The 22,492-nt window shown below is 39.5% G+C and overlaps 2 protein-coding genes across 6 annotated transcripts in view; one reads left to right on the forward strand and one right to left on the reverse strand.

The window, feature by feature from the left end:
• The window catches only part of PDZK1 (PDZ domain containing 1), a 49,907-nt gene extending 46,930 nt beyond the window's left edge, over positions 1-2,977 (forward strand). For all 4 annotated transcript variants that reach the window (XM_073008079.1, XM_007977312.3, XM_037997388.2 and 1 more), the window contains 2 exons: positions 524-814; positions 2,365-2,977. In XM_073008079.1, coding sequence (XP_072864180.1) covers positions 524-814; positions 2,365-2,418 — 345 coding nt within the window. In that variant the 3' untranslated portion in view covers positions 2,419-2,977. The remainder of the gene's footprint in view (positions 1-523; positions 815-2,364) is intronic.
• Positions 2,978-3,360: 383 nt separating this feature from the next.
• Positions 3,361-22,492, reverse strand: part of GPR89A (G protein-coupled receptor 89A) — a 57,759-nt gene continuing 38,627 nt past the window's right edge. For both annotated transcript variants that reach the window (XM_007977325.3, XM_007977326.3), the window contains exons 11-14: positions 7,840-7,935; positions 5,585-5,674; positions 4,132-4,197; positions 3,361-3,988 (exon numbers count right to left, since the gene is read on the reverse strand). In XM_007977325.3, coding sequence (XP_007975516.2) covers positions 3,782-3,988; positions 4,132-4,197; positions 5,585-5,674; positions 7,840-7,935 — 459 coding nt within the window. In that variant the 3' untranslated portion in view covers positions 3,361-3,781. The remainder of the gene's footprint in view (positions 3,989-4,131; positions 4,198-5,584; positions 5,675-7,839; positions 7,936-22,492) is intronic.

The following is a 22,492-nucleotide window of genomic DNA, read 5'->3' on the forward strand; positions in this document are numbered from 1 at the left end:
GGGGTCTCACCTGGGTTCAGATAAATGTTGTCATGGTCCCATACCCTTTAGGTTAGCTACCAGTACATCATAAGTTCACGTGTTTTTTGCTTCCCAAACATCTGTTCCAAACAGTGAGTTGACTGAACTCTAGCTGACAGTCACTATCAACTCTGATTGGCAGTCATACTTGTTTGCTTCTGTGTATTTGGCATAATGCCCCTTATCCTGTAGGGACTGATAAGACTCCCTATAGCTTTCAAGTTGGGAGTGAAGAAGGGGGACCTATTTATCCCCCTTTATCCCAGAAGACATGTGACACTGAATCACTAGTTATAATACCACTAATCATGTGAATATAGAAGTTACAGCCTTCATAAATACAAAAGCATTAGAACACCTTTTTCAACTCTATACCTCAAGGAGAAATAATAACATGATTAAGAATAAATTCTTGAACTCCTCATCTGTCCTCTGAAGGAGAGCTAGTCTGACATCCCCTTCTCTGTGTTTGAAATTGATAACTCAGAACTTCTGTTCACAGGTACAGAAGGGCGGCCCTGCTGACTTGGCTGGGCTAGAGGATGAAGATATCATCATTGAAGTGAATGGGGTGAATGTGCTGGATGAACCCTATGAGAAGGTGGTGGATAGAATCCAGAGCAGTGGGAAGAATGTCACACTTTTAGTCTGTGGAAAGAAGGCCTATGATTATTTCCAAGCTAAGAAAATCCCTATTGTTTCCTCCCTGGCTGATCCACTTGACACCCCTCCAGATTCTAAAGAAGGAACAGTGGTGGAGTCAGGGCATGACTCGGACATGGCAAAAGAACGGGTGAGTGGGGGCCTATTTCTTTTCGTGATCTAATTTACTGGAGTAGGGGTATAGTCCCTATGAGTATATTTAATGTCTGTTTGCCACAGATTTTTTTAAAACTAGAAAATGACAATGTAAAGATAACTCACAAATCAAGTTGTTGTAGAGGACAGGCGGCCGTACAAGGACAACAAATTTCTTACTTTCACAGCATGCAGCTGATAGCAGTTGTCTAGAGCTAATAAATCAAGAGGTACAAAGTTTATCAGTATTGTAATGGGAACCCCCAGAAGAGCCTGAATTGGATGATCTATGTATGAATTCTGGTTCTGTCATTTGTCAGTTGCGGGGAAATGGATTTATTTGTTCTGTTCCTCAGTTTTCCCACCCATAAAATGGGGATAATTTGTAGGATTGTTATCAGGATTATGTTAACTAAGATTATATTAACTATATTAAAGTGCTTTGAATAGTGGCTGGCTCATAGTAAGCATGTAAATGGTGATGCTTATAGACAATATTGTCTAAAATAACTGACAGGTATTCCAGTTTTATTACTAGGAAAGATTAAGCATTCTCTATATATTTGGATTAAACTTCTTGGTAAGTCTCAGTTTCATATTTTTGCCCAATATTTCTTTTTTTTTTTTTTTTTTTTTGAGACGGAGTCTTGCTCTGTCGCCCAGGCTGGAGTGCAGTGGCCGGATCTCAGCTCACTGCAAGCTCTGCCTCCCCGGTTCACGCCATTCTCCTGCCTCAGCCTCCCAAGTAGCTGGGACTACAGGCGCCCGTCACCTCGCCCGGCTAGTTTTTTGTATTTTTTAGTAGAGATGGGGTTTCACCATGTTAGCCAGGATGGTCTCGATCTCCTGACCTTGTGATCCACCTGTCTCGGCCTCCCAAAGTGCTGGGATTACAGGCTTGAACCACTGCGCCCGGCCCCCAATTTTTCATAGATGAACTTGAGGTCCAAAAGTAAACTGACTTATCCAAATTCAGAAAGGAAATTTATAGCAAAGCCAAGACTCTAAAAAAGTTTAATTCAATGTTGTTCTTTCCATTATATTCTGCTAATTGGTGAATACTCATTTTAATAAACTCAGTTTATTTAATAAACTCAGTTTAATGAACACACACAATGCCCACTGATTTGTATTCTGGAATGCTTAATAAACACTATTTTAGTTGTCATTTAAAAATTCTATCATTTCTCTTTAGGAAGTCAATATCCTAGTCTTATAAAAAAAAATATATACAGACATTAAGGAATTTGTTAATGTGTCAAACAGCAAGTTGAAAACGGTCAAGTGTAGAATTCAGGTCACCTGACTTCTAGTCATACCTAGATCATCTGATTCAGGCTCTTCTGGGGGTTCCCATTACAATACTGATAAACTTTTTACTTCTTGATTTATGAGCTCTAGACAATTGCTGTCAACTGCATGCTGTGAAAGTAAGAAATTCTAGTGAGTGACTCTACTCCCTGACTTAAGTCATGCAACTCTAGAATAGATCATCCCTTTTTCATTACTCTACCAATTGTAAATTCTTTGTTTTCTTTTACACAGGCCCACAGTACAGCCTCACATTCTTCTTCCAATTCTGAAGATACAGAGATGTGATGAAAACAAGTAATAGCGTTGGCTGTTTATTTGATAGCTATTTCTGGGTATTTAATAGGAATCGTTTCTCAAGGAATGAGTTGCGACCAGTTTACTGTCTCTTTAGAAGAAAAACTCCACTGGAAACCATTCACCATGTGTGACTGGTCTTACGGATGGCTACTGCAGACTGCTAATTTATGCTTAACTTAGGAAGAGATAAGGCAAGAGCTAGATTTTTTTCATGTGATCTCTTCCAAGCTTCAACTTAACTACATTTCTCTGTATGATGATGTCTCTTACTTCTACAGGTTCCTTGAGCACCAAAGATGATTCATAACTCTGTATAGGTGATAGCTGCTTATTAAAGCATCTTAGCAGATAAGCCTATTAAAATTATGCTTTTGTAACAATGTTGTAGTTGCTAGAATAAATACCATTAACAAATGCCTTTTGAGTACACTTGATAGAGCTTTTGTTTTGGATTCACTTTTTATGCTTTAACCTTCATTTGCTTCTAGAAACCCAAAACACATTAAGTACAAAATAAGACCTTAGTAATAAAATTCAGAATTTTCTTAAATTGCATGTCTGAATGTTCTAAAAATTTTTCAACATTTCCCTTTCACAAGTGACTCCTTCCCCCAGTTAAGTTATTCATGGTTTCACCCCACAGTGTGAGGGGCAGATAGAAAAAAAAAAAAAGGAAACATCACTACTGAATTGAAAGTAGGGTATAATACTAAGTTGACAGGAAATCAAGAAAAAATGACATACCTGAAATCTCTCTTTTGGTAGAATCTATTTCAGGTACACACTACCCCTTTCCCGGAAAAGAACAGATAACTTCTTGGTTATTTTAATGGGGTAGGCTCAGATGAGGAGGTGTGGGATGCTAACTCAAGTCAGATCACACAAGCACAACACCAAGCTATGCTTGATGAAAGGAACCTAAGGCCAAAGTGTTACAATCTCTGATTTTAATGAGTCAATCTCAAGGGAAAGCTATAACCTTCTCCATGTGAACCTTAAAACGGAAATCATATGTGTTTGGCCCAGCTACCATAGAAATCTCTTGCCCCAGAGTTCCAGTGTATTTTTTCCCTTTAGTTTCTTGGCTCCTCTCCGCCTTTGCACCAGCCTCAAATCCACACGGGACGCTCTCTGCTGAGTACTGTCTTGAGTTACTTCTCCCTCTCATGTTCTGGCTGATGCTACTCACGGTCATAGTATCACCCGACCGGGAAACAGTATGCTATGAGGTGAAAAATGCTACCACAGCATTTTGTTGTTTATAAAACGTCAGGCCCTGGTTCCATTTTTCCCCCTCTTAGATCTAAATTTTGAAACCACTGGCCTCTAATAGTCTGTAGTAGGCTTAAGTTCAAGGTGCCATATGCTTCTCTGGTGCCTGTTTGTGAGCCAAATAGAGGAAAAGTATGCTAGAGAGAGCGCTGACCAGGAAGATCACATCAAACCAACGGTGATAGAAGTTGAACTGCAGTTCTCCAAGGACTTCAGTGATGATGGTGCGGTATTCTGGAGGCATACTCATTCGGATCAGCAGCACAGAGGAGACAAAGTACATGCCCTGTAAGTCAAATGAATTAATCCAGAAGTGACTCTGAATGTAGTGAGGAACAGGACAAAGGAAATTATTAAAATTCTTAAAAGTATCAAGCACATTTCTGATATTTCACAGCTGTAAACATAAAGGTAACTCAATAAACTTACCATTATCTGTGCTAACAGCAGGACAATGACATTGGAGGACTTACTGCTAGAGATGGCATAAAAGAACTGTCAAGAAAGAGGGAGATAAATTTATGCAGTACTGTTAGATTCGTGTGTCATGAACAATAAGAAATATGGTTAACATTTGATTGAAAGTGTCTCTTCGATGCCACAATCCTGTATAGAACAGTTCATATGATTAAGCCTATAAAGAAGAGACTTAAAATAGACTGCAGAAAAAGTTAGTTTCCCCCGGAGGTAAGTTCTTCACATAACATATGAAAGGATTCCTATTGCTATCACACTTCAGAAACTATGTGACACATGTGACTTAACATCACTGTAAACATTAAGTCAGATCACTCCAGCCCACTCACAGTGTTTGTAGTTGTTACTAGGCTCCTGTGCTCTGTCTAAAACTCTGCTAGATGCCTGCAAATCCCTTCCCGTCCCAACCTCTTCTTTCATTCAAAAGCTCCTGGATTTTAAATCCCTACCTTTCCTACCAGGGAGGACTCACTTTCCACCTCCGTGAAGTCTTCCTACACTGATTAGAAAATAGTTGAATTCAGTAGGTCCTTCCTTAATGCCATTTATAGGATCTTGGAAACTGAGATTTTAAGTGAAATGACGTATAACAAAACTACATTTTTCTCATCAGCATTATAATGAAATGTTGAACGAAACATTTTTTTGAGGACTTGGTATATAGTTTTACTTAAAGCCGCTGTTTCCAAGAACTTATTGATACATTGAGGACTTGCTATATTCTGTCCCCCTACTTCCATATCTTCTCTACAAGTGATTCTCACAATTATTCTTCCAGTCTCAAATATCTGCTGAATACCTGCCTACCATGTGCTAGGTTCTGTTCTAGATACTGATAACATATCAGTGAACAAAACAGAACCATATCTTTCTCTATTACCTTTAGTGAATGTACTTATCTATAATTGGTATATGATGTAAATATATTGCCAACAATTTATGTAGTAGTTTAACTTTTTAAAAATTCGGTTGTATGTCTTTTAAATCCTTGGGACTGTTTAAAGTCCCAGGAGGCAGAATTCTTAATTAGGTAAAATTATCTCATGGTACCACTTTTTTTTTTTGAGACGGAGTCTTGCTGTATCACCAGGCTGGAGTGCAGTGGTGCGATCTTGGCTCACTGCAATCCCCGCCCCCCAAGTTCAAGTGATTCTCCTGTCTCAGCCGCCCAAGTAACTGGGACCACAGGCATGTGCCACCACACCCAGCTAATTTGTTGTATTTTTAGTAAAGATGGGGTTTCACCATGTTGGCCAGGATGGTCTCCATCTCCTGACCTCATGATCCGCCCACCTCAGCCTCCCAAAGTGTTGGGATTACGGGCATGAGCCACCACACCCAGCTGGTACCACATTTAATTAAACAAATGATAAGCAGTACTTTTTAACACTGTGATAAAACACACCTTGGTAAGAGTGATCAGCAGTCCTCTGATGGATGTAACGATGATTATTCCAACAAGAATGAAGGAAATGTGTTGGGACCAAAACTTCACCTGCCACCATGATAGGAAGAAAAAACAGCTGCTAAACCTCTGTTCAGAGAGATGTAAAGGCTAAGTAAAAGCTATATCCTAATCATTTACGTGACTGTGAGAGGGAACTTCATTAGACCCTACCTGATTTTTTTTTCTTAAGGGAGAGAGGAAAGCAAGTAAGTGGCAAATAAAACAACTACAGAAAGACTGCAGTAGATATCTTAATTAGCAGACTTAATTAAACCTTAAAATTAAAAAAAATTTTTTTTTTTTTAGAGCCAGGGTCTTGCTATGTAGTCCAGGCTGGTCTCAAACTCCTGGGCTCAAGCAATACTTCCACATCAGCCTCCCAAAGTGTTGGTATTACAGGCATGAGTCACCATGCCTGGCAGCAAGTACCAAGGAGTGATAAAAATAACACTAATAAATCAGAAGAAACAGAACTAATGATACAGTTTTACTGTTATAAATGAAAAGCAGGAATTAAAAGGAAAGTAAATAATAGCTTGATTACTTTCAGTGTCTATGAATAATAGTTCCCTAACCACCAAAACTTCAAGGAATCTTTCTTTTTATAATAAAGGAATATATAGACATTCTCAGCTAAATTCTAGGAAATAGCTGAATTTCACTGGAACCACATGATACCTTTTTCTCCTCCTGCATTGCTTCATAGTGAGAAGGAGTTTTGGGACCCTGTGTTTGATTCAGTTCTGAAAAGTATCTGCAAGGGAGCTGCTATTACTAACATCTAAAAGATTTGTTATTCAGAATTACAAAATATGGCATAAACAGATGAATTGTAGATGGAATATATACATGACCATCTAAGTATCCTCAGAAAGTACAGAAAAGGAGAAGCATTGCTAAAAACTCAGCCCAGTAAAACACTTAAGAAAACACAAATGCAACAATAGCAAAGCATACTTTTTGTTGTTTTTTGAGACAGGGGTCTCACTCTATTGCCCAGAATAGAATGCAGTGGCACTATCTCAGCTCACTGCAACTTCTGCCTTCCCGGTTCAAGTGATCCTTCTGCTTCAGCCTCCTGCGTAGCTGGGACTACCGGTGCATGCCACCATATCCAACTAATTTTTATATTTTTTCTAGAGATGGGGTTTCACCATGTTGCCCAGGCTAGTCTTGAACTCCTGGACTCAAGTGATCTGTCTCGGCCTCTCAAAGTGCTGGGACTACAGATGTGAGCCACAGTAGTGCCTGGCCTGTAAAGCATACTTAATATAATTTATATACTACTTGAATAAAAGATACCATGCTCCTTCACACTCAAAGAGGATATACAATTGATCTAGCATCAAGAAACATGTACATTGAGCTGTTTCTCAAGGATTGGGGCTCGGTTTGCTCTGGTGCATTTTCATTTTATCCAAGTCCTTTTGAGATCGGGGCATGTCTGGCTGGGATGGATGGCTGGGGGTAGCATGCAGTCTGTGGCTAGGTTGACAGCACAGCTAAATGGCCTATACTGGGACTATTATATGACATTGGTCTTACCGTTAAAGTGCTATTCAGCCTGAGTCATTGGCTCTGGTTTATGAATAAATACACTGAACTTCAATTACGACAAGGGTGTATTTATGACAGTGGTATTATGAAACAGTAAAAAGCCAATTTATAAAAACAACTTTGTGCAGAGGTGACAGTTACCATCTTTAGCCCTAGGTCCACATTAATTGATAAAGATCATTTCTAACAGCAGAAATCGTTTCAGCTCTAACACGGAACACTAATTAGTAGTTAATTTTCCACTGGGGCATCAAAGGTGAGTTGTACGTTTGAAGAGCTCATCAAGAATCACAGAGGGAAGTATCTGAATACTTTGGTGGGGAGAAAATGGTAAACTGGTAGCTGGCTATAGAGAAGCAGAGGAGCAGCTGTAGAAATAATCAGCATCCATGACAATATTAAGTATCAGTCATTACTTCTGGCTTTATGTTAAGACAGAGAATCTTGGCCTTTTACAAATTTTCCATGTGAATACATCAAAATATAAAAATTTTCCATATGAATATGTTAAAATATACTGAGGTGAATGGGAAGAACAAAAGCAGAAGCAAGTACCTAAAGCATACAAATTAGAATCTTAACAATGATAAGTTATAGCAGATAAAAGAGAAAGAAACATGACAAACCAGGATCTTGAATCCTGATATAACACTTACATCAAATTGGATTCCGAGATAATTCACAGTGATCTCAATGCCTCTTGTGACAGGATCCGTTTTCCCAACTCGATCAAAAACAATATTGATGGTAGCCTGCAAAGATGCAGATTTTTACATTGGAGCATCTTAACAATCACTTACTATTTCAAAAAGTGACTCAAACTAATGAATTAATCACTATATCTTACAGGTCAATGCTCCTAAAAATGCAGTTCTACTCTTAATCCAAATCATATATACGAAATCTATTTTGGATACTCTCATATAGGCAAACAAAAGTCCCTATTTACTCCATCTTTCTTTTCTGTAAACAGTCAAGGGAAATAAAGCTATGGCAGTATGCCTTAATTTATCAGGAGCCAGAAAGGTAACATTCTGGTAGATTGAGTCAGATTAAGAGAATCAAGACATCCTAGGGTCATTCCTTGTGGTTATTTTCTGAATGCTCTAACAGCAAATACTAAAATAATAATAAAAAAAGAGTTACAGCTAATAAGTCAACAAACGATATCAAATGGAATAATGAAAAATACCCAATTAATCCCCAAGATGGCAGTTTAAAAAAAGGAAAAAGGGAGAAAAGAACAGATGGGACCAATGAAAAGAAATAGCAACACAGTAGTTTAAAATCCAACCACATAAAAAAAAATCCAACCACATCAATAATCACATGAAATGTAAATGGTCTGCATAATAGGTGAGCAAACTCTGCCACTGGAGTGTGACAGCAGCCACAGACAATACACAAATGAATGGACTTGGCTGTGTTCCAATAAAACTTTATTTCCAAAGGCAGGCAGTGGTTAGGTTTGACCTGTGGGCTATAGATTGCTGATCTTTGGTCTAAACATGTCAACAAAATGGCAGAGATTGTTAGATTGGATAAAAATGCAAGACCCAACTATATATTCCTTACGAAAAGCCCACTTTAATAAATATACAAATAGGTTAAAAGTAAAAGGATGGAAAAATATATTATGCTAACACTAATCATTAAAAGAAAGCCAGAATGTCTATATTAATGCCAGACAAAGTAGACTTCATAGCAAAAATACTGCCAGGTATTAAAAGGGACATTTCAGAATGATAACAGGATCATTTCAATAAGGGGTACATAATGATTCTAAATGTTTATATACCTAATGACAGAGCTTCAAAATACATAAAGCAAAACTGATAGAAATAAAAAAGAAATGGACAAATCCACAACAATAGGTGGATCCCCTCTCTCAATAATTAATAAAATTAGTCAGAAACTCTAATAAATACCATCAATCAATTTGACGTAATTGACATTTATAGAACACTCCTGCCAACAAGAGCAGAATACATATTCTACTCACATACATGTAGGACATTTATCACCATATTCTATCTGGGACAGAAAACAGGTCAATAATTTAAAAGATTCATATCATACAAAACATGTTCTTAGACCACATGAAATTAGAAATCAATTAGAGAATAATATTTGGAAGATCCTCAAATATTTTATAACACACTTCTAAATCACCCGTGAATCAGAGAAGAAATCAAAGGGAAATTAGAAAGCATTTTGAATTGAATGAGAAATACGATTCATTAAAATTTGTGAGATCTAGTACAGCAGTACATAGCAAGAAATGTACAGCATTAAAACCCCTACATCAGCAAAGGTCTCCAATCAGATCTTAGTTTCCATCTTGAGAAATTAGAAAAAAAAAGACTCAAAATAAGCAGAAGAAAGGAAATAACAAAGACCAGAGCAGAAATCAATGAAATAGCACAAAATGAGAGAAAACTAACCCAGCAGTTGGTTCTTTGAAAAGTTCAATAAAATCAATAAACTTCTACTAGACTGATAAAGACAAAAGAGGGAAGTCACAAGTTACCAATATTAAGAACAAGAGAGACATCACTGTCACACCCATGAGGATGGCTATAATAAAAAAGTTAATAACAAGTTGGTGAGGATGTGGAGAAATAGGAACATGCATCCCCTGCTGACAGGAATGTAAACTGTTGCTGCTGTTTTGGGAAAGTCTGGTAGTTCTTTAAAAGGTTAAACATAGGCCGGTCGCAGTGGCTCATGCTTGTAATCCTAGCACTTTGGGAAGCTGAGGCAGGCGGATCACGAGGTTAGGAGTTCAAGACCAGCCTGGCCAATATGGTGAAACCCTGTCTCTATTAAAAATACAAAAAAATTAGCCGGGCGTAGTTGCATGTGTCTGTAATCTCAGTTACTTGGGAGGCTGAGCGGAGAACTGCTTGAACCTGGGAGGCAAAGGTTGCAGTGAGCTGAGATCACGCCACTGCACTACAGCCTGGGCGACAGAGCGAGACTCCGTCTCAATAAATAAATAAATTAAAAGGTTAAACATATACTTAGCATATGACACAGCAATTCTACCCCTAGATATACACGTAAGAGAAATTAAAACATATATCACATAAAAACTTATACATGAGGTCGGGCACGGTGGTTCATGGCTGTAATCCCACTTTGGGAGGCCGAGGCTGGTGGATCACCTGAGGTCAGGAGTTGAGACCAGCCTGGCCAACGTGGTGAAACTCTGACTCTACTAAAAATAGAAAAATCAGCCAGGTATGGTGGTATGCACCTGTAATCCCAGCTACTCAGGGGGCTGAGGCAGGAGAATCGCTTGAACCCAGGAGGCAGAGATTGAAGTGAGCTGAGATCACCCCACTGCACTCCAGCCTGGGCAACAGAGTGACACTCTGTCTCAAAACAAAAACAAAAAACTTATACACAAATGTTCACATCAGCATTATTGATAACGGCCCAAAAGTGGAAACAATCCTAATGTACATCAACTAATAAATGGATAAAAAATGTGGTATATCTATAAAATGAAACAGATATTATTCAGCCATAGAAAATAATGAATTTTTTTTTTTTTTTTTTTTTTTTTTAAGACAGTCTTGCTCTGTTGCCTGCTGGTGTGCGGTGGCACAATCACGGCTCACTGCAGCTTCAACTTCCCAGGCTCAAGCGATCCTCCCCGCTCAGCCTCCCAAGTAGCTGGGGCCACAAGCTTGTGCCTTTATGCCCTATTAATTGTGTGTGTGTGTCGGGGAGGGAGGGGTAAAGAACGGGGTCTCCCTTTGTTTCTCAGGACAGTCTCAAACTCCTGAGCTCAAGTGATCCTCCTTCCTCGGCCTCCCAAAGTGTTGGGATTACAGGCATCAGGCATCAGCCACTGTGCCTGGCCAGGAATGAAGTACTGAAAGACACTATGACATGGATGTACCTTAAAAACATTATGCTGTGGCTGGGTACAGTGGCTCATGCCTGTAAGCTCAGCACTCTGGGAGGCTGAGGCAAGAGGATCACTTGAGCCCAGGAGTTTAAGACCAGCCTGGACAATATAGTGAGACCCGTCTCCATGAAAAAAATATATATACTTTTAAAAATTACATTTAAAAAGCCCCCCAAACTCCATTATGCTAAATGAGAGAAGTCAATCATAAAACAATATAAATTATGTGATTCCATTTATATGAAACATTCAGAATACGAAAATCTATAGAGACAGAAAATAGATTAGTGGTTGCTAAGGGCTGGGGGAGTGGGAACTAGAGGGAAATGGGGAATGACTGCTAATGAGTATGGAATTTCTTTTTGGCTTAATAAAAATGTTCAAAAATTGTGGTAATGGTTATAAAACTATGAATATATTAAGAACCACTGCATTGTACACTAAATGAGTATATTGTATTGTATGAGAATTATATTTCAATAAACCTGTTATATGAAAAAAAGAAGTCTCTACAGGTCTTAGATATTAAAAGGATAGTAAGATAATATTATGAGCAATATCATGCCAATAAACAACTTCAATAAAAATAGACAAATTCCTTAAGACTCAAATTGCAAGAGCTCACTCAATGCTCACTGCATAAACCCTGTATCTTAAAAAAAAAAAATGAATTGGTAGTTAAAAAAAATCTTCCTGCAAAGAAAACTACAGGCCCAGACAGCTTTATTGACAAACTCTACAACACATTTAGGGGAGAAATAACAACTCCACACAAAGTTTTCCACTAACTGAAAGAGGTGGCAGTACTTCTCAACTCATTCTCTAAGGTCCGTAAGCATTACTTTGACACCAAAACCAAATACGACATTATGAGAAAAGAAAACTGTAGTCCAATATCCTCATACATATGGAGGCATTTTTTTTTTTTTTTGAGACAAGAGTCTCCCTCTGTCACTCAAGCTGGAGTGCAGTAGTGTGATAATAGCTCATTGCAGCCTTGGACTTCTGGGCTCAAGCGATCCTCCCACCATAGCCTCCTAAGTAGCTGGCGACACAGGCATGCCACCACACTCAGTTAATTTTTATTGTTTTGCTGAGATGAGGTCTTGCTATGTTGCCCAGGCTGGTCTTGAATTCCTGGCCTCAAGCATTTCGCCTGCTTCAGCCTCCCAAAGTACTGGAAATACAGGTGTGAGCCAACATGCTCAGACAATGCAAATATTCTTAACATAATTTTAGCAAATTGAATCTAACAAAATAGAAAAATGATAATTTACCATGACTAAGTGAGGTTTATTCTAGGAATGCAAGATTGGTTTAATATTCAAAAATTAAGTAAATAACTACAGCAGACTAAAAAAGAAAAACCTTGATCATCTCAATAGATGCAGAAAAAGCATTTAACAAAATCCAACACCTTTTCATGACTAACAATACTCAATAAACTATGATTAGAATGGAACTTTCTCAACCTGATAAAGGGCATCTAGGGAACACCTAACATCATAATGAATGGTGAGACTGGATGCTATCTCCCTAAGATCAGGAATAAGGGTAGGATGACTATTCCTACCACTTCTATTCAACTTTGTACTGAAGGTTTTATAAGACTGGAGGAGCAGCAGGAGAAAAAGGATAAGAAGGAAGGAAGGAAGAACAGAGGAAAGGAACAACTTAATTAAAACACTGGCAAGGTCGCAGGAGGGGCCAAGATGGCCAACTAGAAGGAGTTGCTGTTGGCCACTACTATCAAGAATGAAAACAGCAAGTGAATGCTGCACTTTCAGGCTGAGGTAACCAGGTTCTCCCATTGGGACTGACTAGGCAGTGGGCATGACCCACGGACAGTGAGGAAAAGCAGGGTAGTGCAACAGCCCCATCTGGGAGCCACACAGGGCAAGGGGAGTTCCCACCCCCAACCAAGGAAGGCGGTGAGGGATTGTGGCACCCTGCCTAGGAAACCATTCTTCTTCCACAGATCTGTGCAACCTGTGGATCAGGAGATCCCCTCGTGAGCCCACACCAACAGGGCCTTGGATCCCAAGCACAGAGCTGCTCAGATGCTCAGTGGCCACTGAGGTTGCAGCCAACAGCAGGAGACTGGAGATTGCCTAAGATGACCAAGTTCCTGGGATGGCCGCCATCACTGTGGGTCCAGTCTGCCCTTTTTTCCCTGCCAGTGCTGGGGAGAATATGTGGTTTGGACCAGGAGGAACTCCCCACAGCACAGCACAGTGGCTGTGGCAGACTGTGGCCCGACTGCTTCTTTAGGTGGGACTTGGATCCATTCCTCCTCACTAGGTGGGGCCTCCCTGCAGAAATGTCAGCAACTCCAGGTAGGGGTTTATGGGCAGAACTGATCTCTCTGGGAAGGAGCCCCCAGGGGTAGGGGTGGCTAACGTCTTCGTGGTTCAGCAGGCTTAGTCTTTCCTTCCTGCTGCCTCTGAAGGGTCTGGGCAGTCCAGAGGAGGGGGAGTCCCTTCAGTGCAGCATACCTGCTCTGCCAAGGTGCAGTCAGAGTGCTTCCTTAAGCAGGTCCCTGAGCCCATGCCTCCTTACTAGGTGAGACCCCTGTAATCAGGGGTCGCCAGACACCTTATACAGGAACATTCCTGCTGGCATCAGGTCAGTGCTTCCTCCCAGAGGAAGGAGCAGGCTGCCATCTTTGCTGTTCTGCAGCCTCCACTGGTGATACCTCCAGATGCAAGAGGGACCCAGGTGAGTACAGTATGGATTCGACCCCCAACAAATGGCATCAGCCCTACAGAAGAGAGGCCTGACTGTTAAAAACAAACAGAAAGCAACAACATCATCATCAACAAAAAAAGACCCCACATAAACTCCATCCAAAAGTCAGCAGCCTCAAAAATCAAAGGTAGATAAACTGAGGATGACGAGAAAGAATCAACACAAAAATGGTGAAAACTCAAAAACCCCAGAGTGCCTCTTCTCCTCCAAATGATCACAACACCTCTCCAGCAAGGGCACAGAACTGGGCTGAGGCTGAGGCTGAGATGGATGAACTGACAGAAGTAGGCTTTAGAAGGCAGGCAGTAACAAACTTCACTGAATAAAAGGAGTAATGTTCTAACCCAATGCAAAGAAGCCAAGAACCATGATAAAACATTATAGGAGCTGTTAACCAGAATAACCAGTTTAAAGAGAAACATAAACAACCTGATGGAGCTGAAAAACACAATGTGAAATTCACAATGCAACCACAAGTATCAACAGCTGAAGAGACCAAGCAGAGGAAAGAATCTCAGAGCTTGACGACTATCTTGCTGAAATAAGACAGGCAGACATGGTTAAGAGAAAAAAGAGTGAAAAGGAATGAACAAAACCTCTGAGAACTATGGAATTATGTAAAAATACCGAATCTATGGCTGATGAGGGTACCTGGAAGAGATGGGGAGAACAGAACCAAATTTCAAGTTGGAAAACATACTTCAGGATATCATCCAGAACTTCCCCAACCTAGCAAGACAGGCCAGAACTTCTCCAACCTAGCAAGACAGGCCAACATTCAAATTCAGAAATCCAGAGAACTTCAGTAAAATACTCCATGAGAAGATCAACCCCAAGACACATAATCATCAGATTCTCCAAGGTCAAAATGAAGGAAAAAATGTTAAGGGCAGCCAGAAAGAAAGGACAGGTCACCTACAAAGGGAAGCCCATCAGACTAACAGTGGCTTTCTCAGTGGAAACCCTACAAGCCAGAAGCAACTGGAAGCCAATATGCAACATTCTTAAAGAAAAGAATTTCCAACCCATAATTTCCTGTCTCACCAAACTAAGCTTCATAAGTGAAGGCAAAATAAAATCCTTTCCAGACAAGCAAATGCTGAGGCAACTCATCACCACCTTGCAAGAACTCCTGAAGGAAGAGCTAAATATGGAAAGGAAAAACTATTACCAGCCACTACAAAAACACACTGAAGTACACAAAGCAATGACACTATGAAGCAACTACAATAACAAGTCTGCAAAATAACCAGCTAGCATCATGATGACAGGATCAAATCACACATAACCACATTAACCTTAAATGTAAATGTGCTAAATGCCCCAATTAAAAGACACAGAATGGCAAATTGGATAGAGTCAAGACCCACTGGTGTACTTTCAGGAGACCCATCTCATGTGCAAAGACACACACAGGATCAAAATAAAGGGATGGAGGAAAATTTACCAAGCAAATGGAAAGAAAAAAAAAAAAAAAAGCAGGGGTTGCAATCCTAGTTTCTGACAAAACAGACTTTAAACCAACAAAGATCAAAAAAGACAAAGAAGGGCTTTACATAATGCTGAAGGGTTCAATTCAACAAGAGCTAACTATCCTAAATATACATACACCCAATACAGGAGCACCCAGATCTATAAAACAAGTTCTTAGAGACCTACAAAGAGACTTATACTCCCACATAATAATAGTGGGAGACTTTAACACCCCACTGTCAATGTTAGATCATTGAGACAGAAAATTAACAAGTATATTTAGGACTTGAACTCAGTTCTGGATTAAGTGGACCTGATAAATATCTACAAAACTCTCTACCCAAAAACAATAGAATGTACATTCTTCTTGGTGCCACAAGGCACTTACTCTAAAATTGATCACATAATTGAAAGTAGAATACTCCTCAGCAAATGCAAAACAATTGAAATCAAACAGTCTCTCAGACCACAGGACAATCAAATTAGAACTCAAGACTAAGAAACTAACTCAAAACTACACAACTACGTGAAAATTGAACAACCTGCTCCTGAATGTCTCCTCAGTAAATAATGAAATTAAGGCAGAAATCAAGAAGTTATATGACACTATGAGAACAAAGAGACAACATACCAGAATCTCTGGGACACAGCTAAAGCAGTGTTAAGAGGGAAATGGATAGCACTAAACGCCCACATCAAAAAGCTAGAAAGATCTCCAATCAACACCCTAACATCACAACTAAAAGAACTAGAGAACCAAGAGCAAACAAACCCCAAAGCTAGCAGAAGATAAGAAATAACCAAGGTCACAGTGGAACTGCAGGAGATAGAGATATGAAAAACCCTTCAAAAAAATCAATGATTCCAGGAGCCACTTTTTGGAAAGATTAATAAAATAGACCACTACTAGACTAATAAAGAAGAAAAGAAGAATCAAACAGACACAATAAAAAATGATAAAGGGGACATCACTTGATGTCCCACAGAAATACAAATAACCATCAGAGAATACTACAAACACCTCTATGCAAATAAACTAGAAAATCTAGAAGAAATGGATAAATTCTTGGACACACACATCCTCCCAAGACTGAACCAGGAAGAAGTAGAATACCTGAGTAGACTCATAACGAGTTCTGAAATTGGGGCAGTAATAAGTAGCCTACCATCCAAGGAAAGCCCAGGACCAGATGGATTTACAGCTGAATTCACAGATAAAAAGAAGAGCTGACACCACTTCTTCTGCAACTATTCCAAACAACAGAAAAAGAGGGACTCCTCGCTAACTCATTTTATGAGGCCAGCATCATCCTGATACCAAAATCTGGCAGAGATACAACAACAACAAACTTCAGGCCAATATCCCTGAAGAACATTGATGTAAAAATCCTCAATAAAATACTGGCAAACCAAGTTCAGCAGCACATCAAAAAGCTTATCTACCATGATCAAGTCAGCTTCATCCCCAGAATGCAATGCTGGTTCAACATACACGAATCAATAAACGTAATCCATCACATAAACAGAACCAATGACAAAAACCACATGATTGTCTCAATAGACACAGAAAAGGCCTTTAATAAAATTCAACATCCCTTCATGCTAAAAACTCTCAATAAACTATGTATTGATGGAACATACCTCAAAATAATAAGAGCGATTTATAACAAACCCACAGCCAATATCATACTGAATGGGCAAAAGCTGGAAGCATTCCCTTTGAAAACTGGCACAAGACAGGACGCCCTCTCTCCCCACTCCTACTCAACATAGTATTAAAAGTTCTGTCCAGGGCAATCAGGCAAGAGAAAGAAATAAAGGGTATTCAAATAGGAAGAGAGAAAGTCAAATTGTCTTTGTTTGCATATGACATAATCTTCTATCTAGAAAAACCCATCATCTCAGCCCAAAAGCTACCTAAACTGATAAGCCACTTCAGCAAAGTCTCAAGATACAAAGTCAATATGCAGAAATCACAAGCATTCCTGTACACCAACAACAGACAAGCAAAGAGCCAAATCATGAATGAACTCCCATTTACAATTGCTACAAAGACACTATTGCTACAAAGACACATGAATGAACTCCCATTTACAATTGCTACAAAGAGGTCCTTCACTCCCCTTGTCAGCTGTATTCCTAGGTATTGTATTGTTACAATACCTAGGTATTGTATTGTTACAATACCTAGGAATACAGCTGACAAGGGGAGTGAAGGACCTTTTCAAGGAGAGCTACAAACCACTGCTCAAGGAAATCGGAGAGGACACATACAAATGGAAAAACACTCCATGCTCCCAGATAGGAGGAATCAATATCGTGAATACGGCCATACTGCCCAAAGTAATTTATAAATTCAATGCTGTTCCCATTAAACTACCATTGACATTCTTCACAGAATTAGAAAAAACTATTTTAAAATTCAATATGGAAGCAAAAAAGAGCCTGTACAGTCAAGACAATTGCAAGCAAAAAGAACAAAGCTGGAGGCATCACGCTACCTGACTTCAAACTATACTACAAGGTTACACTAACCAAAACAGCATGGTACTGGTACAAAAACAGACACATAGACCAATGGAACAGAATAGAGAACTCAGAAATAAGACCGCACATCTACAGCCATCTGATCTTTGACAAAACTGACAAAAACAAGCAATGGGAAAAGGATTCCCTATTTATTAAATGGTGCTGGGAAAACTGGCTAGCCATAGGCAGAAAACTGAAACTGGAACCCTTCTTTACACCTTATACAAAAATTAACTCAAGATAGATTAAAGATGTGAATGTAAAACCCAAAACTATAAAAACCCTAGAAGAAAATCTAGGCAATACCATTCAGGACATGGCACAGGCAAAGGTTTCATGACAAAAATGTCAAAAGCAATTGCCACAAAAGCAAAACTTGACAAATGGGATCTAATTAAACTGAAGAGCTTCTGCACAGCTAAAGAAACTATCATCAGGGTGAATAGACAACCTACAGAATGGGAGAAAAATTTTGCAATCTATCCATCTGACAAAGGCCTAATATCCAGAATCTACAAGGAACTTAAACAAATTTACAAGAAAAAATTGAACAACCCTATTAAAAAGTAAGCAAAGGATATGAACAGACAATTCTCAAAAGAAGACATTTATGCAGCCGACAAACGTATGAAAAAAGCTCAAGCTCAGTATAACTGATCATTAGACAATGAGATACCACCTCACACCAGTCAGAATGGCAATTATTAAAAAGTCAAGAAACAACAGATGCTGGTGAGGCTACAGAGAAATACGAACGCTTTTACACTGTTGGTGGGAATGTACATTAACTCAACCATTGTGGAAGACAGTGTGGTGATTCCTCAAAGACCCAGCACCAGAAATACCATTTGACCCAGCAGTCCCATTACTGGGTATATACCCAAAGGAATATAAATCATTCCATTATAAAGATACATACACATGTACATCCACTGCAGCACTGTTCACAACAGCAAAGAATGCGCTATTTGGAATCAACCCAAATGCCCATCAATGATAGACTGGATAAAGAAAATGTGGTATATATACACCATGGAATACTACACTGCCATAAAAAGTAATGAGATCATGTCCATTGTAGGGACATGGATGGAGCTGGAAGCCATCATCCTCATCAAACTAATGCAGGAACAGAAAACCAAATACCACATGTTCTCACTTATAAGTGGGAGCTGAACAATGTGAACACACAGACACAGGGAGGGTGGGGGGGAGAGAGCATCAGGGAAAATAGCTAATGGATGCTGGACTTAATACCTAGGTGATGGGTTGATAGGTGCAGCAAATCACCATGGCACATACTTACCTATGTAACAAACTTGCACATCCTGCACATGTACCTCAGAACTTAAAATTTTAAAAAAAATTGGCAAAATTTTTGAACAGATAATTCACCAAAAAAAAAAAAAATCGGTGGAAAATAAGCACATGAAAAGATGCTCAATATCATTAGACATTAAGAAAATATAAATTAAAACTACAATGCAATATCACTTCATATCTATTAGAATGTCTAAAATTAGTAAGACTGGCCATACAGAGTGTTGGTGAGGATGTGGAACAACTGAAACTCATACACAGTGCAGGTAGAAATGTAAATGATACAATGTTTTTGGAAAAGAGTTGTCTGTTTCTTCAAAAGTTAAACATTACATCTGCCATATGATCCAGACGTTCCACTCCTAAGTGCCTACTCAAGAGAAAGACAGCACACGTCTATACACAAAATTGTACACAAACGTTCACAGCAACTTTATCTGTAATATCTCCAAAATGGAAACAACCAAATATTCATCATCAGATGAATGGACAAACAAAATTGTGGCACATCCAAACCATGGAAACACTACTCAGCAATACAAAGGAATAAACTACTGATATACGTCATAACATGGATAAAATTTAAAATAATCATGCTGAGTAAAATAAGCCAGACAGAAAAAGGATAATACTGCAGGATTCTACTTACATAACATTCTAGAAAATATAAAATAATATATAATGAGAGAAAGCAGATTGGCAGTCTGGGGACTAGAGGTGTGGGAGAAAGGCATTATGAAGGGACACCAGGAATCTTATGGCAGTGATGGATGGATGTGTTCTCTGTTTTGACTGTGATGATGGTTGTTGTATAGGTATATATGTATGTCAAAATGTACCCAGTTGTACATAAATATATGTTTGGTTTATGTATCAGTTATACCCTAATAAACCTGTTAAAAAATGACATGCTGGTTGGGTGCAGTGGCACTTTGGGAGGCTGAGACAGATGGATCACAAGGTCAGGAGATGGAGACCATCCTGGCCAAGATGGTGAAATCCCATCTCTACTAAACATACAAAAAATTAGCCGGGCGTTGTGGCACGCACCTGTAGTCCCAGCTACTTGGGAGAGTTGTGGAAGTCAGGGACCCTGAACGGAGGGACCCCCTGAAGCCATGGCAGAAGAAAATAAATTGTGACGATTTCATGGACATTTATCACTTCCCCAATCAATACTCTTGTGATTTCCTATGCCTGTCTTTACTTTAATCTCTTAATCCTGTCATCTTCGTAAGTTGAGGATGTATGTCGCCTCAGGACCCTGTGATGATTGCGTTAACTGCATAAATTGTTCATAAAGCATGTGTGTTTAAACAATATGAAATCCGGGCACCTTAAAAAAAGAACAGGTAACAGCGATGTTCAGGGAACAAGGGAGATAACTGTTACGTCTGACTGCCTAAGAGCTGGGCGGAATAGAGCCATATTTCTCTTCTTACAAAAGCGAAAAGGAGAAATATTGCTGAATTCTTTTTCTCAGCAAGGAACAGCCCTGAGAAAGAGAATGCATTCCCAGGGGTAGGCCTCTAAAATGGCCGCTCTGAAAGTGTCTGTCTTACACAGTTGCAGATAAGGGATGAAATAAGCCCTGGTCTCCCGCAGGGATCCCAGGCCTATTAGGATGAGGAAATTCCTGCTTAGTAAATTTTAGTCAAGACTGGTTGTTGGCTCTGAAACCCTGTGTCCTGATAAGATGTTATCAGTGACAACGTGTGTCCAGTGGGACATGAAACTTCATTAGCAATTTTAATTTCACCCCAGTCCTGTGATCTCGCCCTGCCCCCATTTGCCTTGTGATATTTTACTGCCTTGTGAAGCATGTGATTTCTGTGACCCACACCCTATTTGTACACTCCCTCCCCTTTAAAAATCACTAATAAAAACTTGCTGGTTTTGCGGCTCAGCGGGCATCACAGAACCTGCTGACATGTGATGTCTCACCCGGACACCCAGCTTTAAAATTTCTCTCTTTTGTACTCTTTCCCTTTATTTCTCAGACCAGCTGACACTTAGGGAAAATAGAAAAGAACCTACGTTGAAAAATTGGGCTGGTTCCCCGACATGGGAGGCTAAGGCAGGGGAATCACTTGAATCCAGAAGGCGGAGGGGTTGTAGCAAGCCGAGATCGTGCCACTGCACTCTAGCCTAGGCAACAGAGCGAGACTCCATCTCCGCCCCCGCCCCCCCAAAAAAGACATGCTTCCCTAGGCTGGGTGCGATAGCTCACACCTGTAGTCCCAGCACTTTGGGAGGCTGAGGTGGACAGATTGCCTAGCTCAGGAGTTAGAAACCACCTTGGGCAACATGGTGAAACCGTGTCTACTGAAATACAAAAAAGTTAGCCGGGCATGTTGGTGCATGCTTATAATCCCGGCTACTTGGGAGGCTGAGGCAGGAGAATTGCTTGAGCCCAGGAGGCGGAGGTTGCAGTGAGCCAAGATCACACCACTGCATTACAGCTTGGGTGACAGACTGAGACTCCATCTAAAAACAAAACAAAACGAAATAAAAAAACAAAAAACAAAAAAGACATGCTTCCCTAAAGTCTGCATCTTAGGAAAATACCTTTTAGTAGCTTTGCTAACTGAACATACTATCTTCATTCATTCTCTCCCACTGAATGAATCCAGATTTTAAAATGTCATCTGAGTAGTACTGACATCAATTTATTGTAACACTAGATCCTTTATATAATGAAAATCCTCATTCATCTACATTGATCAAAATTAACTAACAAGCTGACAAAACTCCTCTTTGCATAAATACAAACCCAGCAGGAAAGTCATCAAACTAGGAAGTCAAATCAGCCTTTTCTGTAATCACATTGAAATCCATTAGTACCCGAGTCAGAGGTAAACACAAACACTGTACATAAAAAATATTATGAGAAAACCACAAAAGAATTAGAACTATATGGACAGCAAATGAATTTATCTATGGAAATACATTTTAGAATTTATTGTGAACTTAATTTTTTAGATATACACATTATTAAAAAGGACAAGTAAATTCTGAGCTGAAGGTAGAAGTTGAGGTTATATACAGTCATGTGCTCATGGGTAACACAGAAAGGAGAATGTAAAGTAAGAATTGTTCACTCTCTCTCTCTCTCTATAGATAGATAGATAGATAGATAGATAGACAGACAGACAGATAGATAGATAGGGTCTCACTCTGTCCCCAGGCTGGAGTGCAGTGGTGTAATCTTAGCTCACTGCAACGTCCACCTCTAGGGTTCAAGTGATTCTCCTGCCTCAGCCTCCTGGGTAGCTGGGGTTACAGTGTCCACCACCACACCTGGCTAATTTCTGTATTTT

The sequence above is a fragment of the Chlorocebus sabaeus genome, chromosome 20 (genome assembly GCF_047675955.1).
Source record: "Chlorocebus sabaeus isolate Y175 chromosome 20, mChlSab1.0.hap1, whole genome shotgun sequence".
Taxonomy (NCBI): Eukaryota; Metazoa; Chordata; class Mammalia; order Primates; family Cercopithecidae; genus Chlorocebus; species Chlorocebus sabaeus.